General features: G+C 40.1%; 1 protein-coding gene across 3 annotated transcripts in view; it reads right to left on the bottom strand.

The window, feature by feature from the left end:
- Nucleotides 1-19,571, bottom strand: part of LOC133559409 (phosphoinositide 3-kinase regulatory subunit 6) — a 76,565-nt gene that overhangs the window by 7,832 nt on the left and 49,162 nt on the right. For all 3 annotated transcript variants that reach the window (XM_061911148.1, XM_061911155.1, XM_061911162.1), the window contains 9 exons: nucleotides 13,601-13,888; nucleotides 11,501-11,600; nucleotides 11,199-11,318; nucleotides 10,895-11,002; nucleotides 959-1,061; nucleotides 793-854; nucleotides 618-708; nucleotides 481-542; nucleotides 284-393 (listed from right to left, as the gene is read on the bottom strand). In XM_061911148.1, coding sequence (XP_061767132.1) covers nucleotides 284-393; nucleotides 481-542; nucleotides 618-708; nucleotides 793-854; nucleotides 959-1,061; nucleotides 10,895-11,002; nucleotides 11,199-11,318; nucleotides 11,501-11,600; nucleotides 13,601-13,888 — 1,044 coding nt within the window. The remainder of the gene's footprint in view (nucleotides 1-283; nucleotides 394-480; nucleotides 543-617; nucleotides 709-792; nucleotides 855-958; nucleotides 1,062-10,894; nucleotides 11,003-11,198; nucleotides 11,319-11,500; nucleotides 11,601-13,600; nucleotides 13,889-19,571) is intronic.

Here is a 19,571-nt window from a genome sequence, read left to right as displayed (position 1 = left end):
GACCGCCGATGATGAGTTTCAATATACAAACTGTTGTATTTACAAACACTGTTCCAGAACTAATTAACTGACTACACAAAAGCTGTCTTTTGTGTAGTCAGTGCTGGTTCTATTCCTGCCTACTTGCACACCATATTGTTTCAAATACACTTTCAATGTGCTGCAGTATTATGAAACAAAATGTCATGAAAAGCTTATACAATCCTTGGTGAAGGTTTATGCTGTGTTTACATCATACAGTAAGTGTGCCCTTTCCCAAGGGTCCAACAAAATTCAGTCATACCTTTGCACATTGTTGTAGGTCCTTTGTGAATCTCTGTCTATGGTAACTCGGAGCCATGATCGACTCTCGAGCGAACAAATCCTGATGTTGTTACTCCGAATTTTGGACTCCTGAAGGTTAGAAATCAAGAGTTCGTCTGTTAACAGCCGTCAATTACTGTGTACCTTATGAGGACAATTTCACTGACGAGGACATACCGTGTTGTTGTTTTTAGCTTTTGCGGACGCCTCCTTCCAGGTAAGTGACAAACAGTTCAGATCTAAAAGACAAACAAAAAAAATTAATACTTGACATCAAATATTACACTAATGCTTTACTATGGATGGTAATAAACCTTCTGTTGCATTGGAAGGCATAGCACTGATGTGAACACCAGTTGTCCTCACTGGCATCCCTCTGTCGACGTCACGACCACTGAGTATCACCTGCACACACATACGCATAATAATGAGCTACAGTATGGAGGAACGGCATTAATCTAAAAAAAACAAAAACAAAAAACATCTCACTTTTTTGTAATTGATGCAGACAAGGGCCCCGCATACATCTGCTATGCTCTTCTTCTGCTTCTCTGTTTGAGGAAAAGGTATGCGGTTATATACTATATGTCCATGCATGTGGTGTTCAGTACACAGTAAAAAGGTACATTTAATGTACTGTTTGCAGCCAAATCACCTCTCATCGGAGCCATGGAGGGTCGGAGTTCAGGAACATCCACATCCAAATGGGTGAGGAAGACATCTTCCACCGGTTCTTTTGTCATGGTTGTAAAGGTGATCTAATAGGAAGCAATATAGAAAGAAAACCATAAAAATATGAAAACTTAGGCCTGGTTACTCGAAAGCGGTCAGTAAGTTTTTCAAGTATTACTCAAGTGCCTTTTAGCAAGGTGCAAAGAATGCATCGCTTCTCAAAATGTTACAAAAAACATACCACGCAAGCTACAAACCTCGTTTCTATATGAGTTGGGAAATTGTGTTGGATGTAAATAAAAGCAGAATACATCCACCCATCCATTTTCTACCGCTTATTCCCTTTTGGGGTCGCGGGGGGCGCTGGCGCCTATCTCAGCTACAATCGGGCGGAAGGCGGGGTACACCCTGGACAAGTCGCCACCTCATCGCAGGGCTAACACAGATAGACAGACAACATTCACACTCACATTCACACACTAGGGCCAATTTAGTGTTGCCAATCAACCTATCCCCAGGTGCATGTCTTTGGAAGTGGGAGGAAGCCGGAGTACCCGGAGGGAACCCATGCATTCACGGGGAGAACATGCAAACTCCACACAGAAAGATCCCGAGCCTGGATTTGAACCCAGGACTGCAGGACCTTCGTATTGTGAGGCAGACGCACTAACCCCTCTGCCACCGTGAAGTCCAAAGCAGAATACAATGATTTGCAAATCATTTGCAACCCATATTCAGTTGAATATGCTACGAAGACAACATATTTGATGTTAAAACTGATAAACATTTTTTTTTGCAAATAATCATTAACCTTAGAATTTGAAGCCAGCAACACGTGACAAAGAAGTTGGGAAAGGTGGTAATAAATACTGATTAAGTTGAGGAATGCTCATCAAACACTTATTTGGAACATCCCACAAGTGTGCAGGCTAAATGGGAACAGGTGGGTGCCATGATTGGGTATAAAAGCAGCTTCCATGAAATGTTAAGTAAGTCACAAACAAGGATGGGGCGAGGGTCACCAATTTGTAAGCAAATTGTCGAACAGTTTTAGAACAACATTTCTCAACAAGCTATTGCAAGGAATTCAGGGATTTTACCATCTACGGTCCGTAAAATCATCAAAAGGTTCAGAGAATCTAGAGAAATCACTGCACGTAAGCATGATATTACAGACCTTTGATCCCTCAGGCAGTACTGCATAAAAAACGGACATCAGTGTGTAAATGATATCACCACTTGGGCTCAGGAACACTTCGTAAAACCACTGTCAGTAACTACAGTTGGTCGCTACATTTGTAAGTGCAAGTTAAAACTCTACTATGCAAAGCGAAAGCCATTTATTAACAACACCCCGGAACGCCGCCGGCTTCGCTGGGCCTGAACTCATCTAAGATGGACTGATGCAAAGTGGAAAAGTGTTCTGTGGTCTGACGAGTCCACATTTCAAATTGTATTTGGAAACTGTGGATGTGGTGTCCTCCGGAACAAAGACGAAAATAACCATCCGGATTGTTATAGGCGCAAAGTTCAAAAGCCAGCATCTGTGATAGTATGGGGGTGTATTAGTGCCCAAGGCATGGGTAACTTACACATCTGTGAAGGCACTATTAATGCTGAATGGTCCATACAGGTTTTGGAGCAACATATGTTGTCATTCAAGCAATGTCTTATTTCAGCAAAACAATGCCACGCCACGTGTTACAACAGCGTGGCTTCGTAGTAAAAGAGTGCGGGTACTTTCCTGGCCCACCTGCAGTCCATTCATGTCTCCCATCAAAAATGTGTGGCTCATTATGAAGCGTGAAATACCACAACAAAACCTCTAACTTTTGAACAACTTAAGCTGTACATCAAGCAAGAATGGTAAAGAATTCCACTTTCAAAGCTTCAACAATTAGTTTCCTCAGTTCCCAAACGTTTATTGAGTGTTGTTAAAAGAAAATATGATGTAACAGTGGTGAACATGCCCATTCCCAACTACTTTGGCACGTGTTGCAGCCATGAAATTTTAAGTTCATTATTATTTGCGGGCTTCACAGTGGCAGAAGGGTTAGTGCGTCTGCCTCACAGGTCCTGCAGTCCTGGGTTCAATCCCGGGCTCGGGATCTTTCTGTGTGGAGTTTGCATGTTCTCCCCGTGAATGCGTGGGTTCCCTCCGGGTACTCCGGCTTCCTCCCACTTCCAAAGACATGCACCTGGGGATAGGTTGATTGGCAACACTAAAAATTGGCCCTAGTGTGTGAATGTGAGCGTGAATGTTGTCTTTCTATCTGTGTTGGTCCTGCGATGAGGTGGCGACTTGTCCAGGGTGTACGCCGCCTTCCGCCCGATTGCAGCTGAGATAGGCGCCAGCGCCCTCCGCGACCCCAAAAAGAGAATAAGCTGGATGGATTATTATTTGCAAAAAATAATTAAGTTTATGAGTTTGAACATCAAATATCTTATCTTTGTAGTGCATTCAATTGAATATGGGTTGAAAAGGATTTGCAAATCATTGTATTCTGTTTATATTTACATATAACACAATTTCACAACTCATATGGAAACGAGGTTTGTATATCTAGTACTGTCACCAAAAGGAAAATTTGCACACATTAGACGAAAAAATATTGATATATTGGTTGTATGCAAGTATCCCACAAGTAAGTCAGTAATTAAACCCTCCAGGATTTTGCGATCATATCAATCCATGTAAATTCAATCATTCCCTCTAAATTTTGGGCGTACTCGCAACTTCTTAAATTTCAGCACATTTCAGGGAACTGTCGTTGTTTACGCTAAGGGAATTTGTCTATGTGCAACTGTCATTTGTCCTTGCACCCACGTCCTCACTTCCTTGTTAACATTTGCAGAGGTATTGATGATGTGATGTTGATCTTTCATTGTCTCTCATCAACCCACACAAATCACAGCTCTACAGTATACTGCATCCACCTCAACGCTACCCCAATGTTTTTCAAAGAAAGTGGGGGTAAACTAAAAGCAATGTGTTGGAGCTAGGCCTGTCAAACGATTACAATATTCTATCGCGATCAATCACAGTCTGTTCATAGTTAATTCAAAATTAATTGCAATTAATAACAGATAAATGTAATATTTTCATCATGAATCCTTTTGAAGGTTTTATTATCATGACTGTGTCACGGCGCAGACTCTAACCCGCTTTTCTACAGCAGCTGAGTTTCCAAGTTCGTCCTCTGGCTGCGCAACCAGACACGCCCCTGCTGGCGCTGGGCATAGCACACCCACGCAGCGACAAAGCTGCAGACAATTGCAAATCAGCACACCTGAACCAAACGAGAGGGAGGGGGGGGCGGCGGAGAATCCATATATTTTTTTTTTTCTTTGTCATAAAAAAGGGACGTTTTTGTCATGAAAATTGGAGGTTTTTGTGGTTGGTGCACTAATTGTAAGTGTATATTGTGTTTTTTATGTTGATTTAATAAAAAATAAAAAATAAAAACTTTTTTTTTTTTTTTTTTTTTAATAAAAATGAATTTAAAAAAATTCTGCGGCCCGGTGGTTGGGGACCACTGGTCTACGTAACATATAATAGTTAGAGTCAAGTTAAGTTAAAGTACCACTGGTAGTCACACACACACGAGGTGTGGTGAAATTTGTCCTCTGCATTTGACCCATCCCCTTGTTCACCCCCTGGGAAGTGAGGGGAGCAGTGGGCAGCAGCGGTGCCGCGCCCGGAAATCATTTTTGGTGATTTAACCCCCAATTCCAACCTTTGATGTTGAGTGCCAAGCAGGGAGCAAATGGGTCCCATTTTTATAGTCTTTGGTATGACTCGACTGGGGTTTGAACTTGCAACCTACCGATCTAAGGGCGGAAACTAACACTAACAACTAGGTCACCGAGTAGTGGTTCTTAGGTCAAGATTTTGCATTGACTATGTTTTAGAGCAGGGGCGCTCACACTTTTTCAGCAGGCGAGCTACTTTTCAATTGACCAAGTCGAGGAGATCTACCTCATTCCTATTTATAATTTATATTTATTTATTTATGAAAGAGACATTTTTGTTAACAAATTAATGGTGTTTAATGATAATACAAGCATGTTTAACACACATGGATTCCTTTCTTTCATGAAGACAAGAATATAAGTTGGTGTATTTGATTCTGATGACTTGCATTGATTGGAATTAGACAGTGGTGCTGATAACGTCCGCATTTTCAAATGGAGGAAAAAAAAAGTCCTCCTTTCTGTCCAATACCACATTTGTCCAACTTGCATACTCGTTTTTAAACACTTTGTTATGAGAGTAGCATATGTGTGTGGCCCTTTAATGTCTGGCAGCAGGTGAGTGACGTCAGTGAGAGTGCGGGTGGGCAAGCAAGTGAGAAAGCGGTCGCTGAGGGCGGGGGAGAAATACATTGGCATCAAACTCCGTAGCTTGCTAGCTTGTGCACGCTAGCTTTCTGAGACTCTTATTTTGTTAGCACAGGCAGGATGAAACAGGTCTTTTATGGTGAAGACAGGAACTGTGCAGTCGGTCTTTAGAGTTTTGACAGTAGGTACGGAGTCTCTAGAAATAAAATGTGTTTCTCTGCGTCCGCCCTGTTAGTGATTTTTTTCTTAAATATGAGCTTGCAGCAGCCAGCGTCATCTCACAAGATCCTCGGGTGCCGAAAATGTCCAACAACTGACGAAAGTGAAGTCTTGGTATGATTGATGATTGCTCATTTTTATGTATATTTTTTAATGCCTGGCTTGAGATCGACTGACACACCCTCCGAGATCGACCAGTCGATCGCGATCGACGTAATGGGCACCCCTGTTTTAGAGCCTCTTTCTGACCGTCTCTTCAGGATGCGCTGTTTTGTGGGTGGTCTTATTTACGTGCCTCCACTTCCGCTTGGTCTTTTCCCTGCGATCTTTGTTGTAGTTTTTAGCACTTCCATTTGTAGTCTACTGACAGATTAAGTTAGAACTGTACACTGCGTTGTATTTGAAATGGCAACGGCGCAGGATGCATGTGCATGTACGAGCCACTCTGATTGATTGATTGATGGATTGATTGAAACTTTTATCAGTAGATTTCGCAGTACAGTACATATTCTATACAATTGACCACTAAATGGTAACACCAGAATAAGTTTTTCAACTTGTTTAAGTCCACTTTAATCTATTCATTCACCACAATAAGAGGATAGAAAAAATAAGGAATTTATTGACTGAAGTACCATGGCAGACTTGCGCCGAGCACTTTGGGTAAATCTCTACCATGTACAGAAATATCTGCTGACGTCACATTTAGGAAAACATCCCAAACGGCTCTTTAGGGGTAAGAAAGAAGGAAGGCAAGATGGTTTTATATATATATCTCTGCCATGCCTCCATGGTTTGATTTAAAATGTTCTGGACTTATGCAGATCCCAAATACAAAACAACAGATACCAGTAGGTAAGAAAAGTTGGTTTTGCACAATCGGTCCCTTTTAAATCGCTTTGGGACTGCGCAACGAGGCGTGGCAATTTTGCGACTTTTGCGCTACTTTTAACAGTTTTTTGTGGACTTTTTTAATCTGCACCGCAAACAAATAATTTCCCCATTGTGGGATGAATAAAAGTCTATCCTATCCCATTCTATCCATTATGAAATACAACGTTGGATTTATTCGCACATTGTTAAGTAACATATTTTATGGATGTTAACGAGTACTGTCAACGCTATGTCATTGTTGTTAGTTCATGTGTTGTCAGGCAAAATTGTTTTATATGACATATAACTACAGTATAAGTCATTTTTTTTCCAATGTATCTCCCGTTGCAAGCCAAATATTTGGCTGCCACCTATAAGTTGGCATCTGCAGTAGTTGAAGTGGGAAGTTAATATTTTGTCTCAATGTTTAGTTAAATTAAATGACTTCCCTGTTGTCCGACAGTGTTTAGTTAGATTGAGTTGCTTCCCTGTTGTCCAACAATGTTTTTTCAAGTCACTTCCCTGTACTCCGGCTATGTTTAATTTCTAGCAAAAATTAGCAATATCCAGATAGAGTATGTTTTTGCTATGAATATGCAGCATGCGAGAGATGTATTAATCTTGGGATGCTAACAACAACATACTAATTCATTCCATGTGGAAGTTTCCAAAAGAAAACTGCTCATATGTAAGTGAATAATTAAAAAAGGAAGGTTAATAAATGATAAACAGACTTTTACAGTCTGTTTTAAGTTCACATAGACAATGACAAAACTCGATACGCTGTCGACTCGGCTTAATAAGACACCAACCTAAGGAGAAATATAATCTTAGAGAAAAATGTAATTCAAAACATATGTATGCACGTACAACACTTAAGACCTTCAGTATATCTGTATGCGGAATTAAATAATGGAATGGATTAAGCAAAGCAATCAAAAAATGCACTAGTATGGTCCACTTCAAGAAACTCTTCAAACTTAGAGTTTACAAAGTACAAAGAAGAAGAACGATGATAAACATTCTGAATTTATTTCATTCATCTATTCTTTCATTCTCAAAATAATCTTACTTATCTCCTCATATCAAATATGACTTACTTCACCAATTTTTAGTTATATATTTATTAGGGACCGCAATGTCCCTATTGGTACAATAGGGACAGAGGACCCCATTGTATTTCGTATTCCGCACCTTCGCGCCATAATTTGACCCCCTTAACATGCTTCAAAACTCACCAAATTTCACACACACATCGGTATGGCAAACCTTCCCAACTTATTAAGCAACCAAACCCCAAAAATCTAAATTGCACTCTAGAGCCCCCTAGGAAAAAAAAAAAAACAGACAGCTTGTAACTTCCGTTAGCAATGTCGTAGAGACATGAAACAAAAACCTCTATGTAGGACTGACTTAGACCTACATTTCATAATTTTATCTTCTAGGGCAAAAATCAACAGAAAGTTGGGAAAAACCCTTTCATATCTAAATTTTCCTAAAATTTTTTATTTTTGCCTGTTTGAGCTGTAATTTGACCCCCTTAAAATGCTTCAAAACTCACCAAACTGGACACACACATCAGTACTGTCAAAAATTGCGATCTAATAAAAAAAATAAAAAAAAAACTCAAAGTTGCGCTCTAGCGCAATTTTGGAATAAAACACAGAAAAAACTGGTCCTAGGAAAAAAACACAGACAAAACTCCTTGTAACTTCCGGTAGGAATGTCGGAGAGACATGAAACAAAAACTTCTATGTAGGTCTCACTTACACCTACATTTTAATGATTGACATCCTTCAGCAAAAATCTACAGGAAGTTGGCAATTACCCTTTCAAAACAAAATTTTTGTAAAAACCCGTCACCTTTTTTCAAACATTATCTCCTCTGAGCGCGTTTGTCGTGTCGGCTTCTAACTCGGACAGGAGAGGGATTGAACCCTTCTGATTAAAAGTTATTCATAGAGTTTTAATTACTGGTCCGGTTTTGATTTTACGCGCCTTCAAAGAACCCCTGCGCAAATTTTCCGCAAAAAATTTCATTTTTGCCTCTTCGAGCTGTAATTTGACCCCCTTAAAACTTAAAGCTCTACTATGCAAAGCGAAAGCCATTTATCAACAACATCCAGAAACGCCGATCTGTAATTTGACCCCCTTAACATGCTTCAAAACTCACCAAATTTTACACACACATCAGGACTGGCGAAAAATGCCATCTAATAAAAAACCAAACCCCAAAAATCAAAATTGCGCTCTAGCGCCCCCTAGGAAAAAACCCAGACAAAACTGCTTGTAAATTCTGTTAGGAATGTCGTAGAGACATGAAACAAAAACCTCTATGTAGGTCGGACTTAGACCAGGGCTTGGGTCGCGGGGGCAGCAGCCAAAGGTGGGCACGACCAACGCTGCTTGCAGCTTAAATTTTTATTGTGATTACTTATGGAATATATTGTGAATAAATTGAGAACAGGAAGTGAACAAAAGTTTTAGCAACTGTTATGTAAAAGAAAAGGGGTAGGTCCTTTTTGAACATGTTGAAAAGAGAAATTGTGATGTATCATGTTGTATGCTTGCATGTTCGAAATAAACTCAAACTCAAACCTTTCTCTGATTTTTTTGTTTATCCTAAAAACGTGTCTCCCTCATTGATAAACTATATTCGTAAATCGAATTTGTTTGACTCCGCTTTTAAATGACTTCTTGCTTGTTTGACCATTGTTTGCCCGGCATGTTTTTGAGTTTGAGCACTTAGCGCCCAAGCGTCACGTCCAACCCAGTAATAAGGGAGTCTTGGCTGGTGTTTGTTTTGCAAACTTTGCATGCGTAACATTTTTTCAAGGGAGATGACTACAAAATGAATGGATGTAGTTTAAATAAGCCTGTGTTCAGTTGGTACAGAAAGTATCATTTAAATGTTAATGTAACCTAAGACTAAAGTATTTGCATTTTTTAGTCTTCAGCATAAATTATATTCAACCGTGAAATTGTTAAATTACCTTTTTTTTAAATAAAAAGGCAAAGATACCATTTTTTGTTGTTTCCTCACAGGAATACAAGTGTACCCTGTTGAGGCTGAAAAAAAGCGGACAAATTGATCAGTTTACAATTTCTTGGAAAAAAACTTTGCCTTGATATCTTTGAGGCCCTGGCACATTGATGCCAAACTGCAAAATGTGCACTTAGGTTTAATATGCAAATAAAGCACACTTTGGTAGATTTGGAGGTGTGTGTGTGTGTTGTGGGGGGGGGGGGGGGGGGGGGGGGGGGGCAGTTGGGGTACCAACAACACTTATTACATAGACATCATTATCAATATTATAAGTATGATAAGTATTGGTTCAATTGTAGTGTAAACATTTTTTAATTGTTAATACCTTGTTATTACTTGATTTTGATACATACTGGTATCATATTTGTATGTATTGTATCTGCTAATGTAGTTTTTTTTGTCCCTCTCTGTTGTGTTCCCCTCATGTCCTCAAAATTAGTCACTCTGTTTACTTTTTTTCTTTTGTCTATCCCCGGTTGCTTCAAACACTTAAAAATATCCCAACATTTAATAAAGCGTAACACGAAGAATGCAACAAGAGAAGTATCCCACACTTCACTTTTGTAAAGTAAGTATGAACAGCAGATATTACCATCTAAATCAGGGGTGTCAAACGTACGGCACGAGGGCCGGATCAGGCCCACGAACAGGTTTTATCCGGCCCGCAGGATGAGTTTGCTAAGTATAAAAATGAACCTGACATGTTTGAATGAAATAAACTGCTGTTCCAAATGTCTCCACTGGATGTCGCAATGCAAACTCTCTGTGAGTTGGTTGAGGTGGGCGGGGTTGGGGGCGCTTGTATAATATATCCAAGAGTCACGGATGCATGGCATTATGGGTAATCCCTATGCTGCGTTTATAATGTGCCACAGAGTCAATGCTCTCCAGAAATGTGTTTGGTATGGGTTCACAGAGTGTGGCGCATATTACTAAGAGTTTTAAAGTTGTTTATATCACAACCATCAATGTAAAAGGTATGGCTGTTGACCAAATATGCATTGCAATCTCGTATAAGAACCAGCGAAATGCCTGCATCCAGCAGGCACGCACGCAGACAGCAGGGTGTAAAGTGGTCCCCAACCACCGGGCCGTGGACGCAGAACAATTTTTTATTATCAATTTTTTACTGCATGCTTTGAATAAGCGCAGGAGTGAGAAGAGGTTTTAAATTAATTAGCACCCCGGCGGTTAATCAAGGAAATACGGTATTCATAAAATCACAAACTGACACAATAATTCTGAAAAAATAATAAATCATAACTTTTAATGCAACTTTTTGAGAAAGCTGCGGCAAAATCCGGTATTCTAGGCAACAACAATCAACATTTGCAAAATATGTAAACACAGGATGAGTATTTATTCTTTATGTGGTTTCCCTGTTAAAATGGACATCACGCATAATTAATTTGTGTAGACAAATAGGACGTGATTTCTTACCTTTGCGCAGTAGATGTTGAAGTAGACCGGCTGCTGGCCCATACGTAAATAGTAAGAAATGACGTCAGACACAAATGGCTCTTTGGGCTTTGCTGGCGTTGTTTGTTGCTGCAGAACAATGCAGAGTCAATTAAAACTGAGCATTATTTATCTTTGTAAAAGCCTAGTTTTTGACAAAGCTGTGGATTGATTAGAATTACGTGAGATGCACCCATGTGATGGTTAGGACTCAGGCCGTGCAAAATGCAACAGGCTTGTCTGGTTGTGTTTACTTTGTAGATTTGTTTAAATGGGTTTATTTTACCATTTTAGCCAGTTTGGGGATCATGCACCCCAAACCGAAGATGTTGCAGTTGTACCACGAGTCAACTCTGCTCAGGTAGGATCCGAGTGTGCAGGAACTCTGCTTGGACAGATGGTTCTCCTATGGGAGAAATGACAACAGCAGGTAAGATCAAGTCTGCGCAGTAAACCCAAATGTCCAAACACGCACATTTTTTTTACATGCTGAACTTCTCTTATGGTACATCCATCATGTATGTTTACTAGAAGGCTTGTGTGCATTTATACAAACACATGCGGTGGTGGGGGTAGAACTTATTGCACCTTGCCAGAGGAGGTGACAGTTGACACTGCATCAACGGGAATGTAATAAAACTGCAGGTTGACCTTTGTGGTAAGAAAAAGTCTCCGTGCTTCCCTTTTCCTGCAATGACAGCCAAGATAAATAAGAAGCACAAATAGTAGGGGTGTCAAAAGCAGTTAATTATATTTTCAGATTAATCGTGATTCTAACTTGTGACGATTCTTAATTGTTTAAAAAAACCTTTTTCTTTTCTCAATCTTTCCTGTCCAGCCACTCAAGCAAATCATATTGTTGATGTAGATGTCCATATTTGCTGTAAACATTTACTTTAGAAAAGAGAGGTGTTGGATATTTTGCTTGTTGCCTTGTTTTTATTTTAAGTAATATAGAAATTGATCATAGCTGTTTATATATTTTATGGAGGAATGTAGTTAATCATAGAACTGGCATCCAAAGTTATTTAAAAAAGTGTAGCTTTTGAATCAAGATTTGTTTTGAGATGAGAATCGATTCTGAATTGTAAATAATGTAAATAATTCAATGTACATACTATGATGATTAACTTGTGTGATGAATGTATTATGTTGATAGTATATATTTGTACCATGAATTGATTAACGTGGACCCCGACTTAAACAAGTTGAAAAACTTATTCGGGTGTTACCATTTAGTGGTCAATTGTACGGAATATGTACTGTAGTGTGCATTCTACTAATAAAAGTATCAATCAATCAATCAAAAACTGAATCGTTACCCCCAAGAATCAAATTGAATTGTGCGGTGCCCAGAGATTCACAGCCCAAACAAAAATCCTTCTATAAAATGGTGATAATATCCCTCTTCTCCTTAGAGCAGAGGTCCATTCATCCATCCATCTTTTTACACTTATTCAAGGTTGGGTCGCGGAGGCAGCAGCTTAAGCAGGGAAGCCCAGACTTACCTCTCCCCAGCCACTTCGTCCAGCTCTTCCCGGGTGGATCCCGAGGTGTTCCCAGGCCAGCTGGGAGACATGATCCTCCCAACGTGTCCTGGGTCTTCCCTGTGGCCTCCTACCGGTCGGACGTGCTCTAAACACCTCCCTAGGGAGGCGTTCGGGGGGCACCCTGACCAGATGCCCGAAACACCTAGTGGTTAGAGTGTCCGCCCTAAGATCGGTAGGTTGGGAGTTCAAAACCCCGGCCGAGTCATACCAAAGACTATAAAAAAATGGGACCCATTGCCTCCCTGCTTGGCACTCAGCATCAAGGTTTGGAATTAGGGGTTAAATCACCATACATGATTCCCGGGCGCGGAACCGCTGCTGCCCACTGCTCCCCTCACTTCCCAGGGGGTAATCAGGGGGATGAGTCAAATGCAGAGGACAAATTTCACCACACCTAGTGTGTGAGTGACAATCATTGGTACTTTAACTTTAACCTGATCTGTCACCTCTCAATGTGGAGGAGCAGCCGCTTTACTTTACTTTACTCCCGAATGACTGAACTTCTCACCCTATCTCTAAGGGAGCGCCCCGCCACCCAATGGAGGAAACTAATTTTGGCTGTTTTTACCTGTGATTTTGTTCTTTCGGTTATAACCCGAAAGGAGCAGAGGTCATTCAACTGTATAGTTAGTGCTTTAATGACTCTACAAACTCATTACCTACTCATTACATGCTGGCCACAACAATGGGGGAAGCTGCACAATTCCTTGCAATAAGTTGTAATTAAAATCCACCAAGTGTTGACATTGGAGGGGCAAAATATATCATAATTGAGCATTATTTTAGTAAAATCTGAATTGTCTCATTTAGTGTTTCTCAAACATTTGTTACCATGTACCACCACAATGACCAACATTGAAATACATTGGTGTAACAGGCCTAAATATTCATTTAAAACAAGCCAAAGGTTCTATTAAACAAGTATATTTAACATTTTTGGTCACCGTAACATTAGACATAGTTTGAACAGTAACACTGTGTTTGAAAATTCAATTAAGTGACTCTTTGGTGTACCTAATGTTGTGAGGCTATTTCATGGTCCCTCACCAATATGTGATGAATAAACGAAAAATGACTTGTAGGTACTACAGCTCTCTGTACGAGTTCTAAACCTGAACTAAAGAGTTGAATCCCTCACCTTAAGCAGTAGTAGGCTTTAGCCAGGCGGCCCACTACACTATCCCCCCCCATGACCACGATCCTCGCCGTAAAGTGTCTTTGCTGCTTGGGGAAAGGGTTCTGAGTCGCACTGCTTCCTGCTTGTCTTTGCAGCGTGACCTGCCTTCCTCCTTCCCTGCCCCCGAGTCCTCCTGCCCACAGACTGGCGTGACCTTCCAGGGTGTCCTGCATGAGCACCACGCTGTCCTTCACGGACGGTTTCACCTTCATGCCTCCACGGCGGGACAACCTGACCGACTCTTGCTCGCTGGGAAAAAGAAATGCAGGCACGTAAGTCTCCAAAAAGCCACCAGTTCAGGTTGGAACTGCACACAGTTTTCAGCGTAATTATTGTAGTTCAGAATTTTGTCAATTATGTGGATTTGGTTGTCAATACTAATCATGTCTTGAAGCAAGTGAGGCTCAATCAAGTCCAATTCTTTGCTGCAACCAGCAGACTCACTGTTTTGTTTAGTTTTTTGTCCAAACCAGTATTTCTTAACCACTGTTGGGCCGCGAGCGCTCACTAGTGGGCCGCCAAAAAATATCAGCTTTTTAGCTCTGGTCTGTCTGGGACGCAGCGGTACTCAGTAGTAATACACTATTTCACCACTTGTGGGAGTAACGACAGTAAAACGCTAAATAGTGCTCGTAAAACGGTAATAATTATATATGTATCGTCTCCTTTAAAGGGGAACATTATCACCAAACCTATGCAAGCGTCAATATATACCTTGATGTTGCAGAAAAAAGACCATGTATTTTTTTAACCGATTTCCGAACTCTAAATGGGTGAATTTTGGCGAATTAAACGCTTTTCTGTTTATCGGTCTTGTAGCGATGACATCAGAACGTGACGTCACCGAGGTAATAAACCCTCCATTTTCATTTTCTAAACATTACAATCACCGGGTCTCAGCTCTGTTATTTTCCGTTTTTCTCGACTATTTTTTGGAACCTTGGAGACATCATGCCTCGTCGGTGTGTTGTCGGAGGGTGTAGCAACACTAACAGGGAGGGATTTAAGTTGCACCACTGGCCCGAAGATGCGAAAGTAGACATTTTACCGGCGATGACAGACATGGCACAGAGATGTATGGATAACCTGCAGATGCATTTGCAACGATTAAGTCAACGAAACCACAAAGGTGAGTTTTGTTGATGTTGTTGACTTATGTGCTAATCAGACATATTTGGTTGCAGCGTAACTGCCAGCTAAGCGATGCTAACATGCTACGCTAATCGATGCTAACATGCTATTTACGCTAGCTGCATGTACATTTGAAACTAGATACCCACATTTAATGCGAAACAAACACTTACCAATCGACGGATTTAAGTTGCTCCAGTGTCACAAGATGCGAAAGTCCTGATTGTTTGGTCTGCACATTTTACCGGCGACGTTAATAAGGCAGCCATGCTATGGGCCACTTCATTAGGTACACACATGCTATGGCCGAATAGCGTCAATAGCTATTCGCTCAATAGCTTCAGTTTCTTCTTCAATTTCGTTTTCGCTATCTGCCTCCATACTCCGACCATCTGTTTCAATACATGCGTAATCTGTTGAATCGCTTAAGCCGCTGAAATCCGAGTCTGAATCCGAGCTAATGTCGTTATATCTTGCTGTGGTAACCGCCGTGTTGTTTGTATTGGCAGCACTGTATGACGTCACAGGGAAATGAACAGTCGCATCGCAAATAGCGAAAATCAAGAACTTTAAAGCTTTTTTTAGGGATATTCCGGGAGATGTGAAATTTAGAAAAAAACTTCGAAAAATAAAACAAGCCACTGGGAACTGATTTTTATTGTTTTTAACCCTTTTGAAATTGTGATAATGTTCCCTTTTAAGAATTATGGCCACTTAGCTGATCAACATATATTTTGCATATTAATGAAGACAGAGCCATGAAATAGAGTGCACACCCCATTCTGCTCATTTAACAGATGCAATCCAATTTGCACACATTTAGTAGATCAGCTCTGCGTGTGCTATCAAGTTTGCACGTGTTTTAGTACACACAAACCTTTAGTAAATCAGGCCCTAAGAATCATGTAACAGTAGTCCTCGGTGCCTTACAAGAAATACAATCGTCAAACATAATAAAACTAACACCTACTGTACAATGTCTGCTATCACTGGGATGCCAACTGATGGGATATTCATATCTTCCCGTTTAGATGAAGAATAAAACATAATCTGTCACACCGCGGTGAGGGAAGTCTTGTTTGTTTTTCTGTCTTGTGATCTATGTGTTTTATTTTGAAAAGCTAACCTCTTGTTTCTGATCACGGGTCCTTCCTCTTGTGTCACCAGTCTGACGTCATCCTTGATTCCTGATTGTTTCCACCTGTTCCCCAACACTCCCACGTCCTATTTAAGCTCACTTCTCCGTTTGCCCTTTGCCAGATCGTCTCATTTATCGTGCTTTCCAGCGTCCATGTCCATGTCCAAGTCCATGTCCTTGATTCCCTCCTTGCCTTGCCTTGTTTTTCTGGTTCTCCTTATTTTTTGATCATACCTTTTTTTTTTTTTTTTTTGCTGTAATTTTGAGTTTACTTTTTCCTCCTTTGAGCGTCCTTAGTTTTCCTTCGTCGACCTAATTGGTGAGTTTTTTGTTGTTCCAAATTTCGTTTGATTTCCTCATTGATTGAGTGATTTTTTGTTTATTCAGAGATAGTGTATTTGTATAGATCATTATTTTTTTTCCTCCTGTTAGAGCGCTTTTGGTTCATTCTTTTTGCGATTTTATTTTTGTTAGTTTTTTCTTAAAAGTAGTATTCCTCCTTTTTTGGAGTGATTTTTGAGTTAAGTGTTTATCCTCGGAATTATTTTCCGTACGTTGTTTTGTGGGATACTTTTTTCACCAGAGGTAAAAGTTATTTCAAAATAAAAGCTGTCATTTTTGGAAACTTCCTCTCTGCATCTGGGTCCTCTCATTATCTCCAAGTCGTAACATAATCCTAACAAAGGTTTAAAAAAAAAAAGTGCCGCAAACAAACGTCTTTTCTATTCTTTCTCGCTATCTCCGCGTTTAAGATGGATGTCAAAGTTTACCAAATTCTCGGCTTATGGCTACAACCTTTTACTATTCAGGTGAGATGCATGATTTACAAACTACAATTAACTTTCACCAACTCAGAGGCGATGCAGCATTTCACCGGCTTGCTGGGAAAAAGAAATGGAGGCACGTAAGTCTCCAAAAAGCCGCCAGCTCAGGTTGGAACTGCACAGTTTTCGGCGTAATTATTGACAACTGATCGTTCAGAATTTTGTCAATTACGTGGATTTGGTTTACATTAGTAATCATGTCTTGAAGCAACTGAGGCAAAGTCAAGTCCAATTCTTTGCTGCAACCAGCAGACTCGCTGTTTTTTTACTGTCTAAACCAGAATTTCTTAACCATTGGGCTAACCCACTGTTGGGCCGCGAGCGCTCACCAGAGGGCCGCCAAAAAATATCAGCTTTTTAGCTCTGGTCTGTCTGGGACGCAGCGGTACACAGTAATAATACACTATTTCACCACTTGTGGCAGTAATGACAGTAAAACGCTAAATAGTGCTCATAAAACGGTAATAATTATATCTGTATCTTCTCCTTTAAGGATTATGGCCACTTAACTGATAAGCATATATTTTGCATATTAATGAAGACAGAGACAAGAAATAGAGTAAACGCCCTATTCTGCTTATTTAACAGAAGCAATCCACTTTGCACACATTTAGTAGATCAGCTCTGTGTGCTATCAAGTTTTCCACGTGTTTTAGTACACACAAACCTTTAGTAAATCAGGCCCTAAGAATCATGTAACAGTAGTCCTCTGCGCCTTACAAGAAATACAAACTTCAACATAATAAAACTAACACTTACTGTACAATGTCTGCTACCACTGGGATGCCAACTGACAGGATATTCATATCTTCCCATTTGGATGAAGAATTAATCATAGTCCACACAAAGGTTTAAAAAAAAAAAAAAGTATCGCAAACAAACGTCTTTTCTATTCTTTCTCGCTATCTCCGCCTTTAAGATGGATGTCAAAGTTTACGAAATTCTGGGCTTATGGCTACAACTTTTTACGATTCAGGTGAGAGGCATGATTTACAAACTACAATTAACTTTCACCAATTCAGAAGCGATACAGCATTTCACTGGCTCAGTATGTCAATATTGCAGCACAAGCTAATTATCTCCCTGCGATCACAGCTAAAAAGTAGTTTGTCTGTGTTATAGCTTATAATAACAAGTAGCTAATATTTAAAAATCAGGTAACAACATGTAAATTGAGCATTTTTAGAATGTTTTTTAGAGAGCCTTTTGGGCACAATAGAGTACTTCCATTATCTGTAATGTCAGCCACCTCGTATTTTCCGTATTTTACCACTTGGATGGCTCAGTGGCCTAGTAGTTAAGAGTGTCTGCCCTGATATTGGTAGGTTGTGAGTTCAAACCCCCGAGTCATACCAAAGACTATAAAAATGGGACCCATTACCTCCCTGATTGGCACTCAGCATCAAGGGTTGGAATTGGGGGTTAAATCACCAAAAATGATTCCCAGGCGCGGCACCACTGCTGCCTACTGCTCCCCTCACCTCCCATGGGGTGAACAAGGGGATGGGTCAAATGCAGAAGACACATTTCACCACACCTAGTGTGTGTGTGTGACAATCTTTGGTACAGGACTTTAACTTGAACTTTAACTTAAAACAAAAATACATATGTCTTCTTGTCTTACATAAGGATTGTGAATTAAAAAAAGTGCAGGTATGCTTTAACTGGTGTAAATAACAATGATTGATGGCAAATAGTTAGCCTTGCAGACATGGCATTGTTGTCACTTCCCAGTACTGAAAGACTTGCACACAAGACCACACATGTGCGAAACTTGCATCATTTCCTTGACTTGCAAGATTTTACGGCGAAGCTTCTGCGACGTCACGTTCTGTGATATTTGAATGTTTCATTAATGTTGTATATATAATAGCTTACCTAGGATTATAAGAGAACAAGAAAAAAAAAATAACAAGGTGTAGAATGACAAAGTCAGGGCAAATTAGCGCCAAGGTTTCAACCACTTTCACTCTTCTATTATTGCAATGTATGAGGCACATTGCGATTTTGTTTTTTTTATGTTGATTTTTTTTTTTTGTAAAGGAGGCACTAACCGCAACTTAAAATTATATTAACAGCCTAACAAAAATTATACTTTTAAATTGTCAGTGTCGTGAATTGATGTATTTGATGTAAATAAATCTGTACAGAGCTGTACGGTTTCAAAATAAATACTGCATTTTTAAATAACGTCCTGTTGTTTTGTGTGTAATATTTAATTATGACATTGTTATTGAAATCAGCATTACAAAAAACAATGGAAAGTGTGACGGCGGACACAAACATAACTTAAATTGGTGGAAGTGACATAGGCTTCGCGCATCCGTGGACTGATCGGGTCTTCCTGAACCGGTCCGCGAGTGACAGCCCTTGATTGTGTGAGCTTTAGGGGTGCCCCGATTATAACTTTTCCCTTTCGATATTAGAGCTTTGAATATTGGCCAAAACCGATATTGATTTGAAAAGATATCACAGGAAGCATGCAGAAATGTAATTTGTTGTTGATTGACCCCGAGAGGGACAAGCGGTGGAAAAATGGATGGATGTTGTAGATTGTGTTAAAAACAGGTTTGATCAAGTAGTGAAGTGAATTATAATTATATAGCGCCTTTGTCTAGTGACTCAAAGCGCTTTTACATAGTGAAACCCAATATCTAAGTTAGATTTAAACCAGTGTGGGTGGCACTGGGAGCAGGTGGGTAAAGTGTCTTGATCAAGTACGCAACGGCAGTGACTAGGATGGCAGAAGCGGGGATGGAACCTGGAACCCTCAAGTTGCTGGCCAACCACTCTACCAACCGAGCTATACCGCACCTATTGAAATAAGTCAAAAAAAGAA

Source organism: Nerophis ophidion, linkage group LG01, assembly GCF_033978795.1.
Source record: "Nerophis ophidion isolate RoL-2023_Sa linkage group LG01, RoL_Noph_v1.0, whole genome shotgun sequence".
In the NCBI taxonomy this organism is placed as follows: Eukaryota; Metazoa; Chordata; class Actinopteri; order Syngnathiformes; family Syngnathidae; genus Nerophis; species Nerophis ophidion.
This window is presented reverse-complemented; position numbering and strand designations above follow the sequence as displayed.